Below are 27,716 nucleotides of genomic sequence, written 5' to 3' on the forward strand. Positions count from 1 at the left end.
GCGTGGGCGTGCGGTTTATTATTGCCCGGCGCCAGACTCGAGGGGTCCCAATGTTTTGAGCAGGCGTCGAATGAAGAAGCAAAGACGAGAGCACGTTGTATCGAGGGAGAAAAATATTCGAGATCCCCGAAAATCATCCATGTAAGTCCCGACAATAGATAATTTAAGCCCCAAGCTTTAAAAAATTGACCAATCACAGTCGAGTATTCTCTTCATACTTGATTGTGATTGGTCAATTTCTTAGGGCTTAAATTATCTATTGTAGACCCGGCCTAAGCTTACACACAATGAGAATGGAAGAAAAGAAAGCAAATTTTCTTAATTAAGAAAACGGAAGAATTAAATAAAAACAAATAAATCAATAAAACAAAAAAATCTGAAGTTTCTCTTTTTCGCAGATTGTCCTTACACGTGATTATAGGTGCTTCCAGATAAGCTTAATATTATATTCACGGCTGTATTAAACTCTTGAAAAAAATTATATTAATATATAATTCATAATTATTGCATTAAATTAATATATAATTCAATAATTACGAATAAGCGCGAGGGAATAGAGGAAAAATCGATAACGAACGGGAGAGCGCACTTATTACGAGCCTGTGACAAGCTCGTGCCAATTCCCTATAATTGAAACCAAAATATAAAAAGACGGGTGGAGTTCCTCGACTATACCGGGTGGCGATAATTCTCCGCTCGCGCGGTATCGATCGGTCGGACAATGACGGTAAATAACCTCCGCCCCCGCGATGGATGGACGGGGTCCGAGTCGCGATTCCCCCTCCCTCCCCTTCTCCACTCCTTTGTGACAGCAATAATGATCACCTGAAAGTGCATTCCCTCGTCCACGAGTGCGGTAAGTCCATACGGAAGGCATAAATCCGCGTTTCTCCACCTAACCTTCGAAGGGACCGCGCCCCGTAATCTCGTTCCGACATCGCGAACCGTCCCTCGACTCGCACGAAGCACGAGACGATTGAATGAGAGGGTGTTCCCCAACGAAATTCAGAATCGCAGACGCGATAAGAGGGCGAACCCTCGAGGATAATTCGATCGGACGCTGCGAATCTCTCGAAACCTTTTTCTCGCCGATTGCAAATTTTGCAAAGTACAAATTAAACGAGAAACTTGCGAGTGCAGAGGGAAATTGCGCTTTAAAAGCAAAGCAATTCGGTGAAAAATGTCTAAAAAAAATGTTTTGTTGCTCGCAAACATTTCTAAAATTTCGTTGAGGCATCGAGCCCAATCTTTTGGACACTGTATATGTGTAAAAAAAAAAGAATAAAAATAACGAGATTAATTTGCTAAATCACAGCGGTGACGTCGGTTCCACCATATGTAAATTAGATCTTTTTCCTGTCTGCGCCACGTGTGGATTAGATTCTGTTCTTTTTAGTTCGATGTCATGCTGTGAGATACTCTCCGTCCCACTTAACGATGGAACTAAATATGCTGCAGACATACCCGAGTCTCTTGTTTCTAAACGGTATGAGAATCTTATAAAATAGAAAAGAGTAGCTTTGTTTTATTTAATTTGAATTTATCTTCTTTGTTAATATATATATAAAATCTCAAACTCTATAAATAGTAATTACACTTTTTTCTCTACAAAAGTCCTAAAAAAATAAAAAAAAATAAAAAAATAAAAAGAATGTGCATTGTAACAATAACCCTTTATCGTCAGTTCCTATTATTTCCAGCTGGCGAGCACACGCAGAGATTGTGAAATACAATCTCCCTCATATCGCTGGCACATTCTTCCTCTCCTAAAATTCGAATTAACTCCGGCCACTGATCGTCCATGACGACCCGTTGCTCCCGAAAGGAACGGAACCCCGACTTTGGTAACGAGCAAACGAAACGCGACGTCACGAACAATGACGTTCGGACACCTGAGCCTGCACGCGATAGTCATCATCCCGATAGTGCATCTTTCTTCTCGCCGCTGTCGTCATGGATTATGATAATGCTCGTTTTCTCGCCGGCTCCAACGAGGCAATAAGGGGCGACGAGGGGTGATCGGTCGACGAGAGCAGATTCGGCAACGACACAACGACTGGGGGAGTCACGGCGAGCCGAAAAACACAGGGGTGGCGGGTGAGTCATACTTCATCCCCGACGTGGCCGGTGGGGTGGAATAGGGCGACTGGTCGGCCTATCATCCCCCGTTTTCCGTCTATGGACGGTGCTCCGAGCGACAGACACCCTCGCTCTCTCTTCCGTCTCCTCTCTTTCGCTCGTCCAGATTCTCCATCGGTCCTTTATCGCGCTGTCTCTCTCTCTCTTTCAATGATTGAAATTATATTTCAATCTCCGGACAACCCCGTTGTTTCGGCACGCATATTGCAGGCTATTCCGCAAAGATCAGATGTGAAATATTCCGTCGCTTTGTGAAATATTGACTGAAAATGTGAAAACTTTTGTCGCGTTTAATGTAAACTTTCGGAAGCAAGCTGCATGAATTTTACCGAACTTGTGCGACGTTGAGATAAACTTAGATTACAGTGCAAGAGAAAGAGGAGTTGAATATAAATTTGATTCAAATATATTTGACAGGAAACTTTAGAATCAACTTTTTTTTCTTCGGAAATTAAAATTGATTTTTCAAAGAGACAATTTTACTATTAATAGCCACCACACGCGAGACGCTAATGTAATTTAATAAATAATTACATGTATATCTCTTGCGACAGCGATAGGTGCGATTGATAAACATTTATTACATAAAATAAATGAACTTTCAAGAAAATAATACATCGCACGCAAAGCGTTGAAACATATGTTTGATATCAGCTGTTCTACTGTCACTTTGATAGCGAGTACTGTCGTGACTACTAGTTTATCTATCTCTATGTTGCCCGTCTGTTTTCCAGTCACGACGATACACTTCCGGCCGATACGATCGCCCAAGAAGATAGCAGGAAGTGGATTAACACAAGGTGGAAATTTACCGCGTTGAATATTCCACTCCGGATGACGTACACATTTAATCCGAGGGATCGATGCATTTTCGATGTTTTTGACTAACAAATTTCGAGGCGCTTCTCCTCCTTTTTCACCTTCTCCTCCTCCTCCTCCTTCGAGGACGCAGCTGGCGCTGAATCATCGTGGAACCCTCCAGCGTTGCCAGGGTTTCCGAAGTGGCTTCGAGTAACTTATCGCTCGTTCTTATCGAAGATGAGCCAGGAAAGTCGAAGAAAGAACGAAAACGCAACCTTTCCTCTCATTCCTTCATTTCCGTCCGAGTCGGCATGTCGCCAAAACTTGACACAATTGCCTTAGCGCTGCCCTTTCCTTTTCAACCTTTTGGAGAAAGTTAAAGAACAGTGACTTTTAAATTCTCAATATGCTGAGCAAGCTCAAATTAAAAATCTGCCGAGAAAGCTGATGTCAACCTTTATTCCTTGGCTCTCAAGTCGACAATATTAACCACATCGCCTCGATTAAGGAGATCAAAGAAGTCACGACTTGGACGACTTGGACGAAATGGATCACACTATCTTAAACGTCACGACTTGGACGCGAAGAGAGGGATGATTCTCGACCTCCGAACGTTCAATACGTGACCCCGGTGATCTCGTATAATTTTTAGATTATCGTCGCGCCGCGAGCGGCTCTTTGTCCCCGTTAAACATTTGCGCGCGAAGCGCACGCACGCACGCAATTTCGCAGCGAGGGAACCAAGTGCAGCTCTGCGCTCGGCGGTTAGTAATTCAAGCGGCCACTTTGGGGGTAACAATGGCCGTAACAGTAGTAGATTCGCCCGTAATTTTATACTCGAGCCCATTTTCTCGCCGCCCTAGTTTAAGCCTGATTCACGCTAACAGAGCGAGACGTTTATTGATGTAAAGTAAAGTCACTTTGCATCGCGCGAAGGAAAGTAAGCGAACAGTAAGTCGATAATAAATCAAAATAGTTGCCAAAAAAAGTGCTCTTACAGAAACTATACGTTTTAATCTCGCCGAATAAATTTTATTCCTGGATCGATCCAACTCGTTGCTATTTTGGCAATACTTGTAACAAGTGCCATTCTATGAAATATCATTGCATGATAATATATTATTATATAATGATAAAGGGTCGTTGCTGAAAAAATTGTCGCGTAATGTGAGGCTTAAACTCGCGTACCAGGATTGGGAGAAAAGGACGGCATATAATCGAACGCCCTAACGATCAGCACCCACCCCTGGCAATTATGTCTGGCCTTTACAAAATTCGAGACTTTGTTGCATCAGTCGTCGCGATAATAGATCTCACAAAACTCACGATAGACGCGAAAGCGTAATTGAGATATAATTAAGGAGGACACGAGATACGTGGAATCGCGAGTTATTGATATTCCCGATAATCACCGCAAAACGATTATTGCAACCATTGGAACAGGCGATCGATAACAGCATAGCATAATATTTATAAACGTAGATATCGAGATATACGCTCTCGTTTGCGTATAACTGTTATTAAGTCCATTTCTTGAAATCTCGAAACTAGGATATGCAAGTTTCTATTTCCTTGATCGAGCGAAGAAACGTGATGGAGACTTGATCTCCGATCAAATTCCAGAGATTGTACGATTTTAATGTAAATACTAATTTCATCTCGATTTTCAATCATTTATAATATGTTTATACATATATTATATAAATATATTATGTTTCAATCAAATAGGATAATTATAATTAATATAGATATAATGCTCGATTTCTCGTTATGTAAATAATCCAACAAATTGTCAACATCGATTTCCCACCCTTTAATAAAGAGAGTGCCTATTTTAGAATAATTCATTAAAAGCATAACATTTTTTTTGCAGGATGCAAAATTAAATCAAATTTGCAAGAATTTTGCGTGTGAAAGTTCACATACCATTCCCTCGTCTATCGATGTCTCTTCCTCAAAGTAACACTCGTCATCATCCTCCGGTGTCAAGGCTAGATTAGGGACCTCCTGCGACTCCTCCTTGATATCTTGCCTCCTCATCCAATCCATAATGAGATAATCCTCGCTTGCTTTTTCGTCGACTTCAATTCTTTCGATCGCCTCCTCCGAATCACGTGTCTCGAGACATCACTCTAGACTCTAGCGTGTCTGTCACTCTCGATTCGAGAAGAAAGAAACGAGTTTCGACTCGTTATCGTTCATCGGCCACGCTCCGATTACGCGGAAATTATGGGAGCGCGTTTGACATTTGCGAAATGTCAGCTTCTCCTTCTCCTTCTCTCTCTATCTCTCTCTCTCGTTAGCCGAGCCAGCTAACGAGACACGCGCTTTTCGAGATTGCGACCGAAACAGGGACGCGATCGATAGTTGCACCTCTCTCGTCGCGATTCGCACGTGCTTCGCCGGGGAAAAGGATGCGTGAAGAGAGAAAAAGCCGGGCACTTCTCGCACTTTACCCCGGACTCGGGACGAATCTCTCCTTCTCCCTCGAATCTGCTTCTCAGGTGTCAATTCGAGATGAATCTCCTGCGTCTGTGGATCCACGTCAAGCTCGTCAACGTCACCTCGCGTACTTCGGGAAGCCGTCTATCGCGGAAGCGGATGGACGGAGGGTCGGCACATCGATCCGTCCCGAATTATGAATTCACGATGTTGGCCGTCGATCTTCGGAGGCCCAGCTGGAGCCACGGGAGCTCACCCGTGTCCGGGAGTAATGATCGGCGATGGTGGAGTCGAGGACTCCACGAGGAGAGACGGCGTCGCGGTAAAACTGCACGACGGCGACGCGATTGTTGCGCGTCGCGCAATACAAATATATATTTATACACGCACATGCATTGCACACACGTCCATACAAACGCACACATGCACGCGAGAGAGAAGGAGATCCTCGCGCAGTCTCGCATGTGCGGAGCCACGCACTGCCGCGGTGCAGCTGCAACTGTGTGTGCAGGCTGGGAATGCTGGAGGTGGTATGGAGGCGGCTTGGTGGGCGCACTCGCTGCCTGGTCCCTCTATTCTTCATCTCCGTCTCTCTCGCTCCATTTCGCCCCCTTTCTCTCTCTCTTTTTCCGTCTCTCCCCGCGTCCCGTTTACCCTTCTCTCCTCGGGTGTCCCCCTTCCCCGAATAGTCCACTTTCCTCTCTCCTTCTCTCCGTCTGTCTCATTCTCCCTCTTCCTCCAACTCGTCGATTTGCCCCATGCCCTGGCCTGTCTCTCCTTCTCTCCCTTCAAAATTCCCGCTGGATCCTTCCATCTCTCTTCTCGAGGGACCTGAGCTTCTCGTCCTCTCCTGGAAACGCCACGATTGTATTTTTGATCCTGCAAGATTAAGTTTTTCCGTCACCTTTTGGCACTCTTGTTGCCTCTTTCCTTTTGACGGTCTCTTCTGGCTATTATTTCCTTCTCTTTTTCGAAAGAGTCATCGTCTCCGCTGTTTTTCCGATTCATCGCCTTTATCCAATTCGTGTTCTTGACATGATTCAGACGTCGTTACAGTCGGAATTGTTCACTCCCGTCTCTCTCCTTCTTTGTTCATTTTCCATGGCTGTTCTTTCTCCCGCGTCCGCGACGACTTTCTCTTTCCTTCTCCTCCGACACTCGCGTTATCTCCCTCCAGCGCGCATTCCAATGTTCTTCCTTCTCCCGTTCATTCTCTTATGTTAGAGAGCTATCTTCTCGCTCTATTCGCCGTTATTCTTCCTCTCTCTCTTTGTCCGAGGCTGGCCGGAAGGCAACGCTAGAGCCGAGCAGAGAAGAGGGGAGAGCGTTCTCCAACGAGGGGGTGATGGTCGAAGGTTCTCCATCTCCCTTTTGGTAGCCGACAGATCCGTTCTCCATCTCTTTCCTTCTCTTTTGGTGCCTCATCCACCCCCACCACGACATGGTCCTCCCCCTCTTCTGCGAGTTCCATGACTCCTTCCCTTCCGCGCGACGCTGCCATGAGTTCAGGGACGATCTCCCTTCAGCGGAGACCCAGGCACCGTCCTGAGGGGTCCCCGCAAACAGAGGCTTTGTTTTTACATTGATTCGATCAGATCCGTATATTTCCCCAGATTCAATCCCTGATGTTTAACGTAAATGAATAAACGTAGAGAATTAAATCTGATTGATAATTAAAAACATTTTTTTTAGCAAGAACATCGATGATGCACTTTAAACATTGACATCTCTCACGAGATAATTTCAATAATAAAATAAAAAAATTTTTTCTATTTTATATTACTTGATTAAAGGACCCATCATTATTTTCCATTTTAACAATTTTATCGAGATAAATTGTAATTAGTAGTAGATAGTAAAAAGTTTTTCTATTTATTTAAAATTCAGATATACAATCTATGCATCTTGAAACATCAGAGAACCTCTCGTTTTCCTCACGATTGCATCCAACACACGCGACAATTAATTATCTTGGGATATGCATCGATAACTGTCGTCATGGAAGGCTGAGAAACTCGATCTCTCGTTCGCTAGACCATCGACTAGACGCACGTGTTGTGTATCGTAAAATCGATATTCGACACCTCGTAAGAAAACATTGTGCAAGCGATTCGGTCACGCGTCGTTGCGTCGAAATGAAATGCGGTGCATCCCTGGATCAAAGAGAAACAGGGGTGAACATCATCGAGCTTATATTTTTAGGAGTTCCTAAAATAAACAAGAAATACAAGTCAACGAGAAGCTTCTCTTTTCTCCATCTTGCGCGATATGAAATTTCGAAAAAATTGACAAACATCCATGCATAAAATTACTACGCGTGAGGCATCTGAAGCTTCGAGTCTCGTTGTGTAGATCCATCCCTGAAGAGAAGGAGGACCGCTGTATTTTAATAGGTACGACGAGGACGCCAGATGCTAACCTAGGGCACAAAATGTAGGAGAAAAAGATGGAATGGGCGAGAAGAGGAGGGAACGAGCGGGTGTCCCTGAGAAGGATAAACGTGTCGCATGCGAACGAAGAGAGATGGCCCCCAGTAACGTACCGAGTAATTTGTGGAATGCGGTTTCAGGCACGATCGGATGCTTCATCAGCACCCATCACTTACATTTTTCCTCTTCTATTTCTATTCCATCGAGGGAGACATATTTTCCTTCCTTCTCTATTTAACATAATCTACACGTATAGTTCATACAAAACACCAAGTAACATTTATATAACTGTTAGTTGTAATTTCCCACTCAACAATATAACTGTTACATAACATGTAACAGTTATATTGTTGAGTGGGAAATTATAACTAACAGTTATATAACTGTTATTTGGTGTTTGCTGGGAACACTCGTAGAAAATTAATTTATAAATTTTCACATCGCGAGTGTTTAAATTTCTTACGAAGATCTTCAATTAACAGTATAATCGATTAAAAAAAAAGAGACAAGACAAGCTCGTCGTTAGCAGTTTAATAGAGACGCTATCTTCACATAATCGCATAATCACGCGATGACGTAACGCTATGAAACCCAAAATTTTTCCCCACTATTGACTTCTCGAGTTCGAATACGTTGACTGTTACGTCACTGAATCCAAGATAGGCAGAGAATGAACGGTAGAAAGGGATCGACCGAAGAGAAAAAAGGAAAATGAGAGAGAAAGAGAGAGATGGAGCGAGAGAAGGGAAAAGGGAAGGGGCAGGGTGAGAGGAGAAGGGTAGGAGACGTGATGCTGGAACGTGTGTTAGTCACGGGTTGCCCATAGCAACCCACGCGGCTAATGCACGCATTATAGGCGCCTCGTACAGACCATGATATACAGGGTGTCGCTAAAGTCGCACCGATACTAATAATATTTCGTAAATGATTATTAAAAAATATATCATTAAAAAATATATCATAATTATTAAAAAATATATTATTAAAAAATTATTAAAATTATTAAAAGATTATTAAAAAATATATCATATATCATCAATATTATCAAAACTGTCTTTAAATTATAAGAAATTGAGAAAACAATTTTTTGACATTGGATACCAGAATCTTTTTAATATATCGATTTCGAGATTTTGTCGACACGATACCTCGATTTGCGATATATTTCATGGCGAATGAAGAAGCCTCGAAATGTTCTAACACCAAAAAGAGCTCGCTTTGAGTTTGTCGCAGAATCGAGGGCGAAAGGTTCGTGATTTCTGTCGCACTCTGTATACGCAGGGCTATCGTGCGCACGTCGCGTACTACGCATTTACTACGGTGCGCGCGCGCGCACGTGCGACGGCACACGCGCGTGCTACGCACACACGTGTCGCCGAAGTTAATTGATTTTGCCTCCGTCGACCGGCACTCGATCCGGGACAAGCAACCGCGTTATCGGCCACTAAACACAAATGCTCGCGAAACATAGACGCAAAACTGTCTGAAATCACAGGAGATGAGAGAAGATTGAAAATCCTCTTTGTGTCTATCTTGTTTTTCAGCTCTGACAATGAGAGGATATTTTTCAGATCATATATATATATATATATATATATATATATATATATATATGTATATATATTTAACATTAATTAATAAATTAATATATACTACTTATTTAATTAATTAAAATATATGTACATATATTAATTAATCAATTAATTAAAAAAATTGATATCTAGTATAAAATAATATATAAAATATAAATAATATATAAAATAATATAATATAATAACATAAAATATAACATAATATATAATACAAAATAATATAATATATAAATATGTTTCTTAACAATAATTAATAAATAAATATGTATTAATTATTTTAATTAATTAAAATATATATACATATAATAATTAATTATTTTAAAATATCTTGATATCTAATATATGTATTTTAAATAATTAATTAATAAAATACAGTGCTATTTAGATATATTGTCAGTAAGGTTATTTTTTTATATAAAGAAATATTTAAGGAATTTTAAGTTTTTATTATAAAAGGATTTTGAAACAATGTTTGGATTTCAAGATAATGTGCAAATGTTTCACACGGGATTCCAGTACAACTATATAAACGCTGAAATGTAGCACGATTGCAATCTCATTCAACATTAACCTGTAAGAGAGCCTACCATACAATAAACATTTTACGCTAATACAATATATATGAAATCTACACTATACCATATATGTATGAAATAATTGCTCTATACAATATATATAAAATAATTAACTTTTAGATAAGAGATAAATTATATAAGATAACGAAGAATAGTATGAAATAAATATTTTAGATTCTCGATATCTCTCCGTTTTTTTAAGGATCAAATATCTCACGTAAGAAATGTACGACTGACTTTTGATAGATTCTTTCTTCGTGGGACTAATGACTGACATTACACGAGCAAGTATAACAATGTCAGGTCACTCACAAGTAACGCACCTTTTTTTTTCTCTCGATCTGATCGCTGGATAAAGATTGCAAAAATCGATAAAATGACGTATGCTGCATCTGAACCTTCCGTGTTACGCGTGGGTGCGAGATGATTACGAAGAGGTATCTTCATTTTCAAGAGGAAGATGTTATTCCTTTCGTCCAATCAATCAAAAGTCGTATCTTATATCGCCATAAAAACACACCATGGGACATTTTACGAGCGATATAAAAGTATATATGTCCCAAAAAGGTTGAAACGACAAGATTCTGTTAGAGTACAATACTCTTTGATCGAGCAAAGATTAAGCAATAATATCTTTATGCTATTCTAAAGAATTGTATCGGGATTTAATTAATTTATAATTTCGTACTTTATTATATTATAATAATTAATTAATCAGGTATTTTTACTTTTCTGCCCTCTTGAGCGTTAAAATAAATGCGTTATTTATGCCGAGTTGTTATTTATGATTTTTGTCAAGTTTCTAGTATCTAAGCAACGGTTTCGGGATACTCTATAGAGTGAGAAACACAAAGGTGGTAGCCGGAAGTCGAGAGACAATCCCGTTGTAACGAATCCGACAAGGTTTCGAAGCCACGCATGAATTAAACATACAATAGTCGCCATTCAACTTTGGCGTCCTGACGCTATAATTCTATAAAAAAAAGAAGAAGTTTAGCTTCGAACCTGAAGTTCTTCCCGTAGAAAACTGGCGGATTATTAATTCGCAGCGAGCTGTCGATCGATCGAGTCTCGAATCGAGAAAAATCACACACTAGCGTTTCGATGGCTCGCGAAACTCATCGGAGGGAAAAGAAGAGAGACGTATCGTTCCCGTTCGCACCTATTCGGGGTCTTTTCTCCCCCCGGAGGCCACGATCCGCTCGTAAACTCCCACGCCGGCGAAGGAATTTGAGGTCTTCGGGCCCATTCTCATCCCACATTCGATGGTGCATCTGCATTTTACATGGAGTTAAAACGTATAATGTTATAGGATACTGTTGTGGCTTAATGGTAAAATGTAAGGTCGACGACACCTTGAATACATTGACGTGTTCTTCTTTCATTTATTAAAAATGGATATCTATTATATATACGAGCGAAAAAGTGAGAATAATGAATATATTAAAATATAAATACATATATCTGTATTTATATAACATTATTCTTAGCTCTGGAATATATTAAAATCTATTAAATATATTAAAAAATCAAAATACAAAATAAATAAATAAATCTTTCCAAAAAATTAAAAAAAAATTAAATAAGAAAAGTTTATACATTATATCATATTATTAAAAACGAAAGATAAAATAAGGAAATATATTAAAACATAAAAATATATCTATTTATAATTATTTCTCTAGCTTTAGGATATATTGAAAAATTAAACCGCAGAAAAAAATAAATCATATAAAAAAATCTTTAAGAAGATTTATAAAAAAATAGAATCTCTTTAAAAATTCTAATATATAAATAAATAACAGAACCTATCATAAATGTATATAAATGATGAATCATAAGAATAGTTGGTAAGTCTTCGCTGCATGGAATAATGCTCGATTCTTTTCTTCATGTAATTAGCTTTATATAAGGTAGAAAGAACCGCTGAAAGCGAAACAATCTTTTAACCAAGGTTATCAAAGAGACTCATAGTTGTATTATATATACCCGTGTTATTCGACGTTACCCTGCAAATCCATAAATCAGACCGTTTCATAAGAAGCTTGCGCAACGTGCACTTTCGTTGCACCATCGGCGTTTATTCCGTCGTGTCGCGCGTCCAATAAATCCGTTTTATATGCCGCGTTATTTCATCAGAATATAGCGATACACCTTCAATATACGATGACAAACTCGCATCGGTTTGGACTGCTTGAATCGTTGGCCATTTTTAATTCCACTATAGAGCTAGCAAAATTAGATTAGAAATAATTAACCTTTCTTATAAAATACTGCTTTGAATTTTTTACCTTCCCTCTGTTTAATGAATTTATTAAAAATTTAATAATAATTTATTTAATAATTTATTTAATAATTTTATTAATTTATTTAATAGTTTAATAATAATTTATTTAATAATTTATTAAAACTTAATAATAAATAATAATATAATTTATTAAAAATAAAATAATTTAATGAATTTATTACCTCTCCGAAATTTTAAAATACTTTCGAATTAAATTTGAAAAAAAGCAGTCTTTTGATTTCTAATAAAATGTTAAATCGTAAGAATTACAGATACGATACTCCGTAAGCAAGATTGATTCAAGGTATCGCTTATCTCGACGCGTTGGCCGATCTCATTTCTGTCGGTTTGTTTTAATCAGGCCATCGTGTTTCCTCCCCCTCATCTTCGTTCGCGTCGGTTTATGTCGCCTTCAATTTGCGGCGCCGTCTTTCCGTGCGGAACGTTTTCTAATAATCGCTAATTAGAGTTAATATCTCGCACGCAAGCCGCCTTGTTGTTTCGCGTCGTCTGTCCAGTTTCTGAGAATCAGCCGCAATTTAATAACGATAAAAGAGGTGACTAGAATCATGGCTAAATCGAGCGATAAGAGATTATAATATATTCATATAAATATTCAACTACGCGTTTCATTTTGTTTAATATTAATTAATATGGGATGATAAATTGCATTTATTTTAATTTCGAGAATATCGTGTCTTTTGGTCATTCGCTGAGCGCATTTTACTGTCAAACTAATATATAAATCACAGCGAATATGACAAGTTAGTTTCGTTCCTTTCGCGGCTGTTTATGATATCTCGATAATTATTCGGACTAATTAAACGGAAAGCGGAATTCATCCAATAAAATTATTAAATTAATTACAACGTGTGCGAATGAAAGCGGAGAGTCGCAATTTTAAATCGCTCAAATGTATTCGCGGTTACTCTCGAATTAATGATACAGCAACAATATTTTTTATCGAAGCGTATTACCACCCGCAGCCGGATGCAATTACAGTGTACTAGATGCAGAATCATTTGAGCAATTCAAAGAAAATGTGCTGTATGATTTCGATATAATGCTTATAGAAGGCTACCGCCTCGAAAGAAGGTGAATAGAAACGCGTTTATTAACGCAACACATAGGAATGTAATTGTTTATACAATTTTTATATAAAATTCGACGAATTTTAAACCATATTTTCTTCGCAAAAATTTCCTTCTCAATTTTCAATTTCGAAAAAATTTATTTATAAAGTAGAGTGTCTCAAATTTTTCAATTAAATATCAAAAAACTTATAATTAAAAGTACTTCCTAAAAATTCAGATTTTATTTAATAAATTCAGATTTTAAATTATTTTATTTAATAAATTCAGATTTTAAATTAAATTTCAAGTATAATCTTTATACTTGAATGTTTTTAAAGCAAAGGAAAAAAAGGAAAGAAGAAACCACGAAATTGAAATAATTCAATCAATTAATATAAAAACAATTTTGCACATTTTTTCTCCTTGATTTTGCCGAGATGAAGTAACACATTTTGCTATCAAATCGAATGCAATTCTATCGGGTTCTAACAAAGACCTAAGGGTCACTGACTGTGGGAGACAGGGGAAGCCTAAATTGCCGAGATGCGATACGCAGGAATGCGCCGGGATATTTCGCGACGCGAGGGAGAGGGATGAAGAGGATACGGGGAAGGATCTCGCGGGTAGATGAACAAAAGAACGAGGAAAGCAGAAATAAAAAAAAAGACAAGGGGGATGCGGGAGGCACACAAATTGCGGCGGCGAAAAAAGCGCGCATTCTCCCGTTGTTCCTCCCCCCTCGTTCCTCCCGTCCTTCCCTGGAGCCTCGGAGGCGAAACTATTGTCTTTGTGCGAGCGTCCTTAGAGATCTCACGGTTCGTTCGACAAGACGTTTGGCCTCGCATTCGCAACGACCTAGTTTCGCGAATGACACTAATATAAACAATCGCGCGGCGATTAACACGTTCCCCGCTTTAAGATATTTTCCTCTTTGAGAGGGAGATTATTTGCCGCCCGATGCGACGATTTGATAGCGAAATGTGTTACTTCATCTTTGCGAAATCAAGAAGAAACTGCAAAATTGTTTTATATTAATTGATAGAATTTTTTCAATTTCGTGGTTTCCTCTTCCTTTTTTTCTTTGCGGAAACATTCAAGTATAAAGATTATACTTGAAATTTATCCTTGAAATTTAATTTAAAATCTGAATTTATTAAATAAAATAATTTAAAATAATTTAAAATCTGACTTTATTAAATAAAATAATTTAAAATAATTTAAAATCTGAATTTATTAAATAAAAACTGAATTTTTAGGAAGTACTTTTAATTAAAATTTTGTTGATATTTAATTGTTGATATTAAAAATTTGAGACACTCGGAAATACTTTATAAATACATTTTTTCGAAATTGAAAATTGAGAAGGAAATATTTGACGACTGAAAAGTAGATTCCCAGCTGCTCTTCTCGATCCCTTTGTCGAGGAAACTGGTTTGTTTAATAGCTGCTACAAGTTTCACAAATATTTGAGGATCGAGCACTCGTGCTGGATCCGATAAGAATAGATTTTCCGTGGAAAAGGATATAGCAATAGAAAAGAATTAATACGATAAACAGATAATAATATTTTTTTCTATTAAATTTTGAATAAAAAACTTTGAATGAGAGACACTCGTTGCACATCTTGCCAATAAAATTAAAATTCACGATTGGAAAAAAAACGATGTCCATCAATTAATCGTGATAAAAATCATCGTGATAAATTAATAAAAATTAATATTCTTGTCAATATTATTATTTTTTTTCATTTTAGAGTAAATTTTTATGTTATTGAAATTATTATACGCGCGAATTCGAAATTTCGAATATTGTTTTTACGCCGAATACTTGCAGACTCCACGATATTCTTGATCGCGGACAAAGTTTTTTCCTCTTCGGCAGGAACCGCGCAATGAATATTTTTGCATTAACGTTTGAGAGCTTGATAAAAAAAAGCGCGTCCGCGCATACTCGTTCTTTACATTTATGTGCATATTCATGAACCTGTTTTCTCGTCCGTTATTATAAAAATGCTCTTTACCGGGCAAGAAAAAAACTCGTTTATGAATAACGACCACTTAGCGGTCAATAATAACTCGGATAATGAGAGCGAATGACATCGAGAATTGTTCATCAACTAGAGAAAATTAATCGCGAATAACATTGAAATCAACTTCGATCAAATTCTTTTCGTCCGAGAATAGAATTTTGAGGGTGTAATTTTTTTAAATGCAATTTAACACTTTTAAAAGAAAGGTCCTTCAGTTGGAGAGAAATCGTTAAGTTAGTTTTATTATAGTCAACGGTACGGCTCGAAACCTTTTTATGACGCGATTATTCCTGAAAAATGACTTTTTTCGACGAGCGATTCCTTTGGGCGGCGATGACCTTTGGAGAATCCGCCGGAAAAAGAGATCGGGTCCAACAAAAGGGTTTCTAATGGACGCTGGGCATCCCGCGGAACGCCTTATAAGGCCAAACCCCGAGAGTCGGCCTCTGCTTTCGGTCTGTTCACAAGCGGGCACCTCGGAAGAATCCGAGTCGGGGCCGAGTCGCGCAGAGGCGCCTCCTCGCTCTGCCGGATTTAGACCGAAAAAAGAAGCATCACAATGAAGCTTCGGGGAGAAGAACGAAAAGAGAACGAGGGGAAACGAGCGCAAGATCGAACGTTGTTCGGGAGAGGCTTATCGACGCCCGAAATATCCGAACAAACTACTGATGCGGCGATCAAATTTTGCGATTAATTCTCGCAAGCACGACCTTGTAAGCACGACCGAGAATGTGCGAAATAAAAATCAGTCCTTTACCGAGATGATACAAATATCTATAACAATGCTGGTTTTGTTTTTCTAGGATTTCTAAAATAATTCTTGTCGAGTGTAATTTTAATTTTACTTCGAGTGTTCTTTTATTTTCTTTTATTTCTTTTATTCCTTTTTGTTTTTACATTTTATATCTTTTATTTTTTATTTTTATATTTTATATTGTACAAAAGCATAATTATTTTTCAGCTATTTAAAAAAAAAAATTTCAATGTTGTTGTTTAACATTATAATGTCATTTATTATTTAATTATGTCAAAGAAATTTTGAAAACTTGATATGCAGCCAACATATTAATTAATTAATTAATTAATTAATTAATATAAAATAATGTATACATATTTTTCGTTCCGCGAAAAGTGCACAAAAATAGTCAATTATATGCCTGAATTTTTATATCCTTGCACACATATGTTGAGAGCAAGCGTTAAATTTTTTTTTCGCCAGCAACATTCTCTTGCAGTCGGGATTACCATAGAGAAAAGGAGTCGGAATCGCTAGTTAATCGACTAAATGTACGACGTTGCGTTTGCGAATTAAACTCGTATAAATTATACGGACAAATGCACGCGTACGAATGCATTGCAGCCCGCATACATATGCAAACGACATGACGCATTCGTATTCATGTATGTAGATTCGAGACGGCGCGAATCCCTTTGAGGATCAATCGGCCACTGCGAATGTTTCTTCTTATGTTGGTTCAACGCGAGTAACAAGCCGAACACGCATGTTTGCGTCACGCAAGCAGTAATATCTAATAATAGCAAAAATATATTTTGAGAGTACGATATATGAAAAAAAAAAGAAAATACAGCAAAGATTCACATACAAAATTAGACACTTTAAGATTTTGTCTCGAGTATTAATATATTAAATATAAGGTGAAAAATATTCGAATTTCTGTATAAATTATTTTAATCATAAAAATAATTATTTCAAAATAAATTATTATAAATAATAAATAATAAATAATAAATATATAATAAATATGTAAATAATAAATTATAAATGAATAAATAAATTTTGCTTTATTTCTCCCATGAATGATTTGATTTAAATAATATTTGATATATATATGATTTAATTTAAATAACATTTCAGGATATTTTTTTCCATAAAATGTATCTGACATTTTCCCTCTTCGCGAAAATCAGAGTCGCATCAGAAATTCCATCGAAATATACTACCCTCATTTTTATGTATGATAGAGCAAATAAATTCGCGGTGCCTTAGATCGACAAATTTCCATGCGATAGACAATCCCGATATACTGCTCCTCACCGGCATTTTATAGTACGTTTCTATCCTTACCATATGCAGCAGATCTTTGATCAGCGACGACCGCGCGGCGACCCTCGTGGACCTGGTCCTTCGAACAGGCACCAAACTGGCGTCCCTTGCTCCTGATATTATTCTCGGCATAGTATTGGACCTGATCAAGCGATACTCGTCCCCTGGGTGTCTCCTCCTCTTCCTGAATGTGCCGCACAACATGTTCACGATGTAGCCTCGATTATAAGTTTTCCCTAAGTAACCTTGCTAGATCTCTTCTGGTGTCATCCACACCAGAGATCGAGTTTGCGTCTATCAGGGATTTCTCGAGCGCATCAGTTACTTCCTAGATGTCGGTCTCTCTCATTCGCGAATATTATTTTTGAAGATATAATCTCGACAGTTTTACGAGAGATAAATAGACACTCGATCCTTCGGTCGAACACTCGCGGATATCCGTTAGAATCCTTTCCCCGAGAGAAGAAGGATCTATTCCCTTTCAAGAGCAATCGTTGAAATTCGCAGAGCGTAATCTCCTCGAGCGCAGATATTTTCCCGCGCCCAGATTCCTGCATCCACTTGACCCTCCGAGCCGCGGCCGCACCCCCGGGTTAATCAGTTCCCCGTCCGTTTCTCTCGCTTCTCGGCCACCGCTCGGCGTTCGTACCTATCTTTCCTCTCGTTCCGATCGCCATCCACGCACCAATTAACGTGCAACGAGAGGGACGATCTTGGTCTCGCTCGACCTCCTCGACTAGCGCTCGGTCTTGATCAAACTGCGCTCGAGGACTCGCCGTAGGATACCTTCCTTCCCCACTACACCCTCGATTCCCTTCACTTCCGCGCGATAAGTTCGCGGTTGCAATTCTTTTCCTTTTTTTTTGTACCTCCTTTCGCGAGATCGGATCCTGATTTATCGCTCAGCACGTGACATAATTGGAGAACCCGAGAACCGCGATTGTCCTGTTGCTGCTGCTCAACGCGTCCGGGGCCAACACACCTTTCCAGCGATCCTCGGCCTGCTCGATGCTCGTAATTAACGGAATCTCAGCCGGCTCCGAGTCGCAGTGAGAGCCGAGAGTCGACTGAAGGCATAAGGCTCCGTGTCGGACTCGTCGAAGGAACCCCACCACGTTGATTTCAGCAACACCCGGCTACCCGGCCCGACCGGACGACCTGGTCGCGTGGCGCTCGGCACAGATACGCAGTGTCTCTCAAAATCGTCCCTGGGCACCCTTCATTCCAGATATATAATAACGGAGCAAATATGCGTATATATTATTTTATATTATATATATTAATTAATTATAACAGCTAATCATTTTTTCATAATTTGTCTGAGATAACTGGATAACAAATGGCATTATAAGCAACAACATTACGTTTTAAATAAGTATAGTTTTTTCAAAATAGTTGAAAAACAATTTTGCTCCTACATTTTGCGTGTAACAATAGAAAATTAAAATTATTTTAAAATTATTTGAAATTAAAATTATATATTTTAATTTAAAATTATTTTAAAATAAAAATTATTTTAAATATATTAGAAAATATATTAAAAAATTATTTTAAATATATAGAAAAGTGTAACCAGCAGAGGAAGTTTGTATCATCTCGGTGAAGGATTGATTTCTACCTTGATTGCGTTATTTGCACTTTCCCGTTCGTATTTACGAGGTAAGAAAATACGAATCCCGTATAATCTCGCTGAACACGGAAGTTAATGATATTCCATTTCCCACGAAGGATTCCTACAACGTTCCTAACGTTCTCAGAGGAATCTCATCCGTATATAAATGAATCTTGGACTCTTATTACGTGAGAATAAAAATTTGAATATCGGGACGACCTACTTAACGTTTATCGAACTTCCAAATCGGAAGTTCTCCTTGAAACTCCCTGAGATCATGAATTTCGAGTCTAACAGAGCTAGACAGGCCAGCTGAAGAGATTCGAGACACATCTGCCTTTTCCGCCGCACGCAAAAGCGTGATTTTGACTAGTCGAAAATATAAAAACGAAAAAATAAAATAAATGTCACGATCTTTTTGACGTGTTAAAAAGTCAGTATTATTATAATCAATTTAGGATATAATAATACGTCATATGTATGACGTAATTGATATTGCGAAGTACGATTGTAAAAATTTGCATGGAAAATGTGAAAATTCAAAAATCGATTGCATATTATTTGCTTCGTAACCGCCGTGTCGCGGAAAAATGTCGGTTGATTGAATCGCCGACCGCGGATTCCAAGGAAAGCCGAATACACCTGTCTACTTATGTAAGTTCGCAGAACTTCGGTCGTAATTCTACGTTCGAGGAAGGTCCTTTTCGCATGTATGAATGTTGCGGTTTGCTCGGTCCGAAATCGTTTCCCCCCTGATGGTAAAGGCATGTCATTCCCTCGGTTTCTCTGTATGATCGGATAAGTGTTCGAGTGCTTTCTGTGGATTCGCGCAATAATCGACGCCTCATCGAAGTCTCACTTTGTGCCATTCGGCCGCAAGAATTTTTACAATGAAAGAAAGAATTAAATTTATTAATATTAAAAATTTATTAATATTATCGATATTATATTAATTTAATTTATTAGTTTAGTTTACTAATTCAATTAATTTAATTTATTTAGTTATTAATTTTAATTACATTTATATTAGTTTAATTAAATTTACATATAAATTTATTAATTGATTGAACTAAATTTAATTCAATTTATATTAATTTAATTAAATTTATATTTAGTTTGTGATTTATTAATATTTAAATATAGAGTCTCATTGAAACATTTTTCAAAATTAATTTTAAAAAGATGTGTCATCGCTAAAATATAGATTTTTAGAAAATATAAAGCTTTATTAGTAGAAGCTTCATTGTTAAAAGATTTCAACATCTTCCTACATTTTTGTCATTATTATTTTATATTTTACATATATATATTATTATTATATAAATAATATAGACAAGTAATGTAATGTGACATTTTGTAATCTTAAAGTAAAATGGAATTTTTTTCTGACTCGCTTATAATCAATTCATTCAAGAGAGGCATTATTATATTTAAATCTCTCAGGAAAATTTATAATAAAGATGAAATTAAAATTAAAAATTTAGCTTCCCAATGTGATTCCTACTCAGAAATATTAATTTTGAATACCAGCCATTATACACGTATGCTTTTTCTCAATAATATGTTTAAGGAAGCGAATAAACTTCAATTAGTTTAACCGCGAGAAAAATGAGAAAGCCATTTGTCGAAATGATCGGGTTGAGTACCGCAATTATGACTAACAGAAAACTCAGGTGAGAGCGGCGTGCATTTACATTAGAATCGATATAAGACCGTGCGATTATGTGCACCGCACGGCCAACCTCCGTGTGTATAATGAAGGGTGTTTCGCACCCTTCGCTTGTGCAGAAAACGGACGGTATATAATTTCGGCGTGAGTCATGCGAGGCCCTCAAGATGAGTAAATGACGTCGCGCTGGCGTAAGCTGGCCCTGAGCTTTCTCAATCGATACTCGCCGAGCGAGCTTTTCAGCATACCTGTCGTACAGATGTTACATTGCATTTCCGAAAAAAAACGCCCCCCCAGAGAAATACGCGAAACGCGCGCAAATTGCGCGCATGTAAATTATGAGGTTTGCTCGTCAAAGGACCGGAGATTTCATTTTAACCATGTCGCGCATAACTGTAATGAAATATTTTCAAGCAGATCGCACACAGAGCGACAGCACGGATTCGAGCGAGAGACTTGTTTTTAATACGAATTAGCATAATTAATGCGAAAGGATGAGACCGGCATCTTTAATCATCGCAATGTCCCTCGACTATTGGACGGAAAATAAAAGAGATATGTAAATTTAACTTGCTTTATGAATATAAATATATATTTTTATAATTTAAAATATATATTTATAATTTAATATATATTTAAATATATATTTATAATTTTTATAATTTAAAATATTTTTATAAATATATATTTTTTAATTTTTATAATTGATTACATTGTTCATATATTAAAGATGCGTACACTTGAAAATTAAAATATCAAAATTCTTTTTACTTTTTTTAAAAATATATAATTAAATATATAATTTCCTAAACATTTTAAGCTATATAAAATTTTTTGGATACATTTAACAATAAATATCTCAAAAGAAACATTTAAAAAATATAAAAATATAAGAATGTGTTACGAACAAAATTTTATCAAAGACTAATAAAATATATATAAATATTTTTATATTTATATAAATATTTATATAAATATTTTTCATTCATCTTTAATGAAGACACTCATCTTGTGTTCCTGCGTTTATAGATACTTTTATAGTATACTTTTCAACTCTTCTGTTATTCCACCTTCTTTTCTGTAGCGCTATTAGACTTGAGTTGACGTAAATAGCCATCTCGCGAGATTCCTAGCGTTGTGATTCGATGAATGTGAATGAACGGAACACATCGCTCTCTAGGGCATCGTTCTAAGAAGACAAACACGACGCTTCCCGACTGATCTCCATCACGTCGCACGATTAACATCGCGGCGCCACACTCTGCGTCATCCGTCCCTAAATCTTACACGTGTCGTTTCTAAAACTGGTGCCTAGTCGCATGTCTAGGAGAGAAGATCTAGTAAAACCTTGCGAGAAAAAAAGAAAGACGCGAACTTAACTGGCAACAGCAGGCAGTCTAATTTCCAAGATACTTATTTCCGCGCCATGTGTCTTACTACGTCTTTTCTAATCTTCACTGATTCACACACACAGTGCTTTCTTGCTCGTTTTAATTAAAAAAGCGAATGCAAAATCATCCAGTAAAACTATCTATTTTTATATCCCTTTTTTCCCAACTTTTAATTATCTGAACTTTTAATTTATCTGAATTATTTAAAAAATTTTTTTCTTATATATTTGATCACATTTTTATCAATCTTTTCGGTTAAATAATTTTTTTCTGAAATTTAATTGTGATACGAATAAGATTAATTTTTTTTAGCAAGTATGATTGCTTGTAACTTTTGATAAAATTATAATTTCTTTAAATGGAATGACTAAATTGTATTTTCTTAAATAAAATTATTGTATTTTCTTTGAAAAATAGCAGTGATTTCAATTATAAGTAAAATACTGCAAACAGTAAAATATTACTGAGAAGAATTAATTAATGATTGATTTTTTAGAAAAATCTTATTACTATAAACAAAGGAGTAAAGTGTAAGTGTTTTCACTGAAGATCAGTGAAATATTCATTGGTCTTCGATGAATTTTATCTACTGCTTTAATCAGTGACATTTTCACTGATTCAATTTAAGAGAGTAGCCTGTTTATTTGTAAACAGATTAAAGAAACAATAACGCTAAAAGGTTTTTAAAAGGAAAAGATACATGAAGATTGGAAAACATGATTTTACAGGAGAACGTTCCAAAAATTTTGACATCATTCTTATATATTAAAGTCTTTCTTGAGGTAATGGCTCTCTTTATTATGAAACGTATCTAAAAACTTTTATATAGCTTAAAATATTTATGGAAATTATATATTTATCTGGTTAAAAAAATGAAAAGAATTTTTACACTTTAATTTTCAAGCATACATCTCTTTAAGCAAACATTAATGTGGCTCAATTATAAAAATATGTATTTATATTCAAAGTAAATTAAATCTCTTTTATTATCATTATTTTTTCTTTCACATATGATAAAAAATTGAATTAATCAAGAAGAGTATAGTCTTAATATAATATTATATGCATTTTTTATCACAAAATCTTTGTAGATTTAATTAAAAAAAAAAAAATCTACGTTTTTGTAAAATATCAGTCTATTAAAATTCAGATATATATATATTAATATTCTAATTAGAATTCATATATATATATATTATAAATTTAAAAATAAATATTTTGTGTCAATTTAATTCCTTCTCTAATAAATGTTTACATATTTTATGTTTAATTTTTACGCAGGATTTATTATCTGCCAATCGCGAATCTCAATTCCCGAAAATTTGAGAATCCCTGAACACAGGTTTTTACCTGAAGGATACGCATGCGCCACGACCGACAGATGTTTCCTCCTGGCCAACTGTTGCGCTTCGGCCGCGAGAGAGAAAAAGAAAGAAAAGAGAGAGAAAGGCAAGACTGTGCATCTGATTTGGCGAAGAAGGAAAAAAGGAGAGAGAGGAAACGGCGGAAAACTTTATTGCCCCGCGCCCCGCGTAACTCGTAACCTTTTTCGTCGCCAATGGGGGTGGTTTACCCTCATTCAGCCCACATAAATACAGCCCTCATGTCGTTCCCCTAAACTTGATGGGACATCCGATAATGCGTGCTCGCCCTTAAAATTGAGATTTAATTCTTGAGCGGGATTCGAAATGATTGAAAACCGATCGATCATAAGACAATGAAAGATAAATGACATTCTCTCGAAATATAATAAATCACACGTTAAAAAATTAAATTTTCAAAACACTTTCCTCGAGAAATATATCTCGATTTTAAATCTATGCTTTTGTAAGTTTCTTAAATATATCGAGGTATCGCTGATATCGTAATATCCTTTTTTTTCAATACGAATTATATGTTAAATTGCGGGGCTCGAGAAATATGTTGCATGTTTTTGCGAGATAAAAATTCGCTCGATCGTCTCGCGTGACCTTCGGGACCTCAGAGTCGATCTGGAGGAGTCACCACCTGCCCGTCGTGGGTCCCGGGCCGATCGCGCAATTTCTATATATGAACGTTACGCAGCGCGAGATTTATCACGCGCGATACTCCTCCTCGGTTAGGGTCCTTATTACGGCTTATTAAGCGGCAGTAAACCGCGCGCGGCGGATTCGCGATCGTGAAACCGGTCACGACGCACGCGTACATCAGCAGCATCACCTGCCAGTCGTTTCGCCCCCCCCCCCCCCCCCTCGTGCCTCACCCATCCTTCTTCCGTGGCTCGGGCCACGTTGTCCTCTCGTTATGCTCCTTTTCGCGATTGGCTGCTTAACAACGTCATGCAGGTTCCTGGGGTGATGAATAGAATTGAATTAATTTTCCACAAAAATCTAGTGCTTTGTCTTGATTTCTTGGATTTTTCATTCATTCGTTGATAAATTATTTAAAAAATTTTATATCTTTCTGAAATGAAAATATTTAAATATTCCTATCCTTCAGTATATTTTTATATTTTTACTTTTAATAAATCGCTCTCAATAAATTATAGTTTTTTTCAACAAATTTGTGATTAATTTTTCAAGAAAAAAAAATAATAATTCACTATCAATTTGGATATTATAAAATTAATAATTCACATTTAATAATTAATTCACGTTTATAATAAATTATACGTATGATTATTTATTATGTGACGTGTTTTCGCAATAATTTTCTCAGATATTCCCTTGCAAAGGCACCACGAGTCACACAGACACGAGCCTTGTGTGCCTGCGGGGCCTGTCCTCGTCTCTCGAATTTCTTTTTTATTTTCTTCCCCCTCGCGGTCTTCTCTCCGCTTCTTCGACGGGCTACACGCCGTTCAAATCTCGGTCTTCGTCGAGGGGGAGGCGATTGCTTAACGACGCCAACCACCTGCCCTGAAAAGAGGAACACGTGCTGCTACTACGAGGCAGCTGCAACCCACAGGACAACGGATATACGGGCCAGGACGAAGCTTAAGCGAGGTGCTGAGAGCGAGAGATCGAAAGACGCATCAGGCGGATGTGTTGCCCCTCCCTCCCCCGCCCCTCCTATATCGTCGTCTTGAGCTTTGGTCAATAATCATTTTATGCGTTTTGCGACCCTTCGGAGAAATTTGTCTCGAACTACGAGTGAGATATATTTTCCAATTCGTCTTCTTTCCTCTCTTTTATTATTTTAAATTATATATGAACGAAATGCTTAACATAATATAATATAATTAGCGATTAACAAAATATTTTTGATAAATAAAAGCTAAATAATAAAATAAAAAATAATAAAATAAAAAATAATTAATAAAATAGAAAATAAATAAAATAAAAAATAAATAAAATAAAAACAAATAATATAATAAATATAAAACGTTCTTGAAAACACAATAATATTTTAAAATTAAATTATCTTATGATGTTCGTTTACGATATTTTAATCTCATTTTTGTCATTACAAGCAATTTGACTAATAAAAATTCTTTGCTTGTCCTGTGTCTATCTTGTATCAACTTTTTTTGCAGCACACTGGATTTCTAAACAAGGAATACATGTCATGGAACCACCCGGTGAAACTTATTCATCCGCACGGAAAGTGTTGCGTCAAAGATAGTATCTCGCATCGCTCGAGATTTATCTGACAGGATTAGAGACTAGTGCAACAGATGGCAAGCAGGACGCGTGGCTAAATCTACCGCATGATTTTTATATTTCCAGCGCTCTTACCTTCACCCGAGATCCGAGAGAGAGAAAATTAATTTTAGTGTTATCTCGACATTTCGATCATGCATATATAAATTGTAATATATCCAAAAATTACGTTATATATTACATTATTATATTATAATAAGGTTACTCCCATAAAAATATGCACGTAGATATAAATAATCAGCAAAATTATCTAATATTTTCAGCATAATAAAATATTTTTGCTACAACATTTATGTGTTTTAAATTTCTGCATTAAATTTCTTTTAATATTTTAAACATATATAATGTTTATATATAAAAAATAAAACACTTCTTCGTATTTAAGAATTATTCTTCTACTTTTTGTCCATTTTCGATGTAACCTGAAAATCTCAAAATTTATCTTAAAATTTTTCTCCATCGATACTTGTAAAATATCATTAAAAATAAAATTTTCGAATCGACGATGCGTTTTCTTGTCGCTGAAAATCCATGCAATATTCACGAATATTTTCAGTATAATAAAATATTTTTGCTACAATATTTATATGTTTTCAATTTCTGCATTAAATTTCTTTTAATATTTTAAACATATATAATGTTTATATATAAAAAATAAGACAATTCTTCGTATTTAAGAATATTCTTCTACTTTTTGTCCCTTTTCGATGTAACCTGAAAATCTCAAAATTTATCTTAAAATTTTTCTCCATCGACACTTGTAAAATATCATTAAAAATAAAATTTTCGAATCGTTTTCTCGCTGAAAATCCACGCAATATCCACGAATAAGTACGTGTCTTTTCGTGTCATTTTCTCGACACTCATTTTTCTTATTACTTTGCGGTGCAGGTGACGAGCAGCATTGATAACGGTTCGTCTGACCCCGAGAGAGGAACCGACGAAAACAGAGGCACCGAGAGGAGACGCGGAAATGAGGATCGTTTTACGACGTACAAGGGTAGGCAAGCGAGAAGAAGGTCGGTCAAGCTGCACAGCTGCCCTTAGGCACGTGCAGTACTTTGCTACCTGAACGAGTCTCTTACATTTTCAGCTCTCTTCGGGCTATCTCAAGAGCGCGAGTCGACAAACTAGGTCCTTCGATACAAAGAAAAGAGTAAGTGATGTACACTTCATGAATTGAATCGACTCAATGGATCATTTATCGTCATCGTTCACGGTTTTCTCTTTATTTTTAGAAGAGAGAACACGTTTAACACATGGAACTTTGCATCTTACGACATAAATCTATTTTGCTGTAAGTCCTACAATAAATGAATACAAATTAATTATTTATCTCCCTATTTAGCAAATTTTTAAGTTCTTAAACTGTTTGAAGCAAATTTTTAAATTCTTAAACTGTTTGAAAGCTTGTTCAATTTATCATCAATTAACATTAAAGAATATTCTGTCATGCATAAAGTGGGAAACTCAGTCTGCATAAATACATTTATTATCGACATATAATAACACAATCCTCTTTTTCTTATTTTTTAAATCATTCTGTATAAACTGACAAGGGAATCTCGCGAATCCGGAAATTCTCTTGATTTTGATTAACTTTACACATATGGGCGGGAGGAGGAGGGAGAATAAATGAATTAAGAAATTTTTAATTGCTGCCCAATAGAGTAATTTTTTATTTTCGTCGATATATTTCGAAAATTATTCGAGATATCGAAAAATATTTTATACAAAAGTTTTATGGTTAATTATTTTATGGTAAATAATTTTATGGTTTTATGATTGACATTTCTATTAATAAAATTTTGGAAGAATAATTTTTTTCACAGATTTAAGAAAAATTTTTTTAAATTTTATTAATATATAGTTTTTTTTAATTTTATTAATATAGTATTTATATAGTTAAATAGAGGTGTTTTAACCATGAAACTTTAATATAAAATATTTTTTGATATCTCGAGTAATTTT

The 27,716-nt window shown here is 36.4% G+C and overlaps 1 protein-coding gene across 6 annotated transcripts in view; it reads right to left on the reverse strand.

Annotated features, from left to right (window-relative positions):
• Nucleotides 1-27,716, reverse strand: part of LOC145974711 (uncharacterized) — a 145,586-nt gene that overhangs the window by 56,382 nt on the left and 61,488 nt on the right. The window contains exon 1 of one of the 6 annotated variants that reach the window (XM_083104721.1): nucleotides 17,454-18,499. The exons of 4 other annotated variants lie outside the window; for them this stretch is intronic. In XM_083104721.1, the coding sequence (XP_082960847.1) occupies nucleotides 17,454-17,636 (183 nt within the window). In that variant the 5' untranslated portion in view covers nucleotides 17,637-18,499. Of the gene's footprint in view, nucleotides 1-4,866; nucleotides 6,872-17,453; nucleotides 18,500-27,716 lie in introns of those variants that run through there. One more of the 6 variants, XM_083104722.1, reaches the window with a different exon arrangement.

This window comes from Camponotus vicinus, unplaced genomic scaffold (genome assembly GCF_025532165.1).
Source record: "Camponotus vicinus isolate PSW18456_S1 unplaced genomic scaffold, iyCamVici1.0 SCAF_7, whole genome shotgun sequence".
NCBI lineage: Eukaryota > Metazoa > Arthropoda > Insecta > Hymenoptera > Formicidae > Camponotus > Camponotus vicinus.